We start from the raw sequence: 2,750 nt of genomic DNA, 5'->3' as shown, positions 1-2,750 counted from the left end.
ATATATATAGAGAGAGAGATAGAAGGCTGTTTGTCAGTCGTGTGCCACCATTACTACTATCCCTAAGACCATGTCTACTACTAGTGGAGAGGCATCTTCCTTTCCTAATGATAGCCATCCATCCACATAGTATACTTGTATATACTATATATATATATATAGATGTATAGACACTGTAAAGATATATAAGACTGCAAGGCATCATGATGTTGCTAGTATATTCCTTCCCCCTATTCCTGTAAGCCAAGTGGAGGTCGTCGATTTCAACTCTTCTTAGTGTCTATGCCAGGCATTCACCGAGAAATATTTCTGTATCTATTTATCTAGATGTATATACATAGCCTCTGATAGAGAGATTTCCAAGGCTCCTTGTCTCTTCTCCGCGAATGGTCTTTGTCGCTTTATGGTCTAGAAGTGTATTCTTTAATATTCAGTCACGCATGCAGCCCACGCGATCTTGTCTCTCTTTCTCTCTTTCTTTCTTTCTTTCTCTCTTTTCAGGTCGAAGATTTAGCTGTAGCTTCACCTGCCACCGTTAGTCGTTGTGGTATGGTGTATATGGAGCCCCAAGCCTTAGGTCTGGGGCCTCTTATAAGATCGTGGATCAATGCTCTTCCTACCAGCTTCTCTCAGGAACATAGAGAAATGCTTCTAAAGCTTTGTAATACTTTCATTGAGCCCGCCGTTACTTTCGTGCGGAAAAACTGCAAAGAGACGATACGTACAGTCAACAATAATCTCTGCGCCTCCTGTCTCCGTCTCCTCGAGTGTCTCCTCGGTCCCTTCTGGGCTAGCGAAGATCGCATGCCCTCGAAAGAAGTTCTCGAGAAACTCCCACAGCAGCTGACGCCTCTCTTCATCTTTGGTCTCGCCTGGTCTGTCGGCATCACTACGGACAGTAAGCAAAGCACACCTCTTCCTCACTTCTTCCTATCAAACATGAATAGATACTACCAAACTCCTCTGCTACTTATATATATATATATATGCATACACTTGTATGTGGAGATGTATGATAGGCAGATGGTGCATGTATGAATATTCTGAGGTATGTGTATCTCGGAGAGAATGGACGATGAGGTTGATCATTCGTGTGTATCTGGAGATGGCTTAGATGCTGTGGAAACCGAGAAAAGGGTTGAAGTATACAGCTACTGACAGTCTCAGACGGCTTATATGTGAAAACGCTTTGTATGGCGAAGAAAGTTTTTGTCGCACGTGCATGTGCTACTACAAGGGGGAGGACAGAGATGTGGGGAGCAGGCGCGGACACTGTGGTGGAATGTCTTCATGAGACAGAGAGATGGATGTGAAGAGATGCATGCAATCATACATAGACGTGGCTCTCCCTAGATGTAATCGTTAAGTGGGGGCCGGCGGAAACGGACGGAAATGGATAGATAGATAGATATCTTAAAGATAGATAGATAGATTAGTGGTAGATAGCTAGGTAGATTAAAGATACATAGATTAATGATAGATACATAGAGAGATAGATAGAGACTTCTGTAATAGTCTAAGCCTTTCTCTATTTCAAAGTGTATAGTAGCAGATCTTCACATGGGATGTTTTCGTGATCCCATCACTTTGTTGTTTTCTCCATGTATGGCAAGACTAACTTTTCTTTCTCTTCCCAATAGAACCTCGATTCCTATTCTCCTTAAAGAAAACTATTCCATGCTGTGGTCAAGCCTCCGTGTTAATCTTCTTCCTCCTTTATCTCTTTCCTCCTCCCTCTCTCCCATGCCTAGCCCCTCACCCACAAGAAGCATCACTCCTAATACCCATGACCTGCCTTGATGTTCATCCCTCTTCTCATATCTCTACATCCTCTCCTTCTTGTCTGTTTCTTCTTTTCTTCTTCCTCCTCGTTTGTCTCGGCTCCTTCCTTCCATCTTTCTTTTTCCTTCTCCCTTTCCTTTGCCATCCCCCTCGCGCATGCAAGTTGCCTTCTCAACTTTCTTCGTGCTTGTTGGTGGTCGTGTGTTGCTTCCTGTCTTTCTCAGCGGTCGGCCGACTGAAATTCAACGAGTGGCTCTTGCAGAGAATCGCAGAGACCAGAGTCAAACTGCCAAGCTTCTCGTCCTGCCGAGAAGGGGGAGAGATGAAGACCATCTATGATGTGTGTTTCGATATGAGCCCAAGTGAAGGAGGAGGAGGAGCTCCTCCTGCTTCTGGAGCTTCAGAGGGCCAGTGGGTCGATTGGATGGCGACATCTCCAGCTCTGGTAATTCCGAAGGAGGCCGCGTATGAGAACATCGTTATTCCGACGCTCGATTCGATCCGCATGACTTATGTCTTTAAGACCTTACTTTTGAAAGGCAAGCACATCTTATGTGCTGGGCCAACAGGGACAGGAAAGACCGTTAACATTTCGGAGTATCTCTATAAGAATGCTCCTGATTGCTACGAAACCATCGCTCTCACCTTCTCCGCGCAAACACACGTCAATCAAGTCCAGGTAAGAATATGGTCAAGAAGAAGAAGAGAAAGATGAAGAAGGTTGCTTTGAAGAGGAAGAAGAGAAAGACAGATAGAGCGATAGGAGAATAAAAAGGAGACAAGAGAGTAGATGGGCAGAGAGAAGTAGATACCTTTTGATGGAGAAGGTGATAGGACAAGTGAGATGATAAGAGGGAGAATAGTCATATAAAGATGAAGACGCGCTTCATAATAGGAAGGAGAGATAGTTAAAGGTTCTCTTGCCTTGTTAGGAAAGACTACAGATATCTCTCTGGCCCCATGTGAAC

At 44.4% G+C, this 2,750-nt stretch overlaps 1 protein-coding gene across 1 annotated transcript in view; it reads left to right on the top strand.

The window, feature by feature from the left end:
• Positions 1-2,461, top strand: part of CSUI_009568 (dynein heavy chain related) — a gene marked incomplete at both ends in the record, with an annotated part of 3,622 nt that extends 1,161 nt beyond the window's left edge. Inside the window, 2 exons of the mRNA XM_068069682.1 lie at positions 502-898; positions 2,007-2,461. Coding sequence (XP_067918342.1) covers positions 502-898; positions 2,007-2,461 — 852 coding nt within the window. The remainder of the gene's footprint in view (positions 1-501; positions 899-2,006) is intronic.
• Positions 2,462-2,750: the final 289 nt, after the last annotated feature.

Source organism: Cystoisospora suis (genome assembly GCF_002600585.1).
Source record: "Cystoisospora suis strain Wien I chromosome Unknown contig_5778, whole genome shotgun sequence".
Classification (NCBI taxonomy): domain Eukaryota; phylum Apicomplexa; class Conoidasida; order Eucoccidiorida; family Sarcocystidae; genus Cystoisospora; species Cystoisospora suis.
The sequence above is the reverse complement of the archived record's forward strand: the minus strand, read 5'-3'. Positions and strand labels throughout refer to the sequence as shown.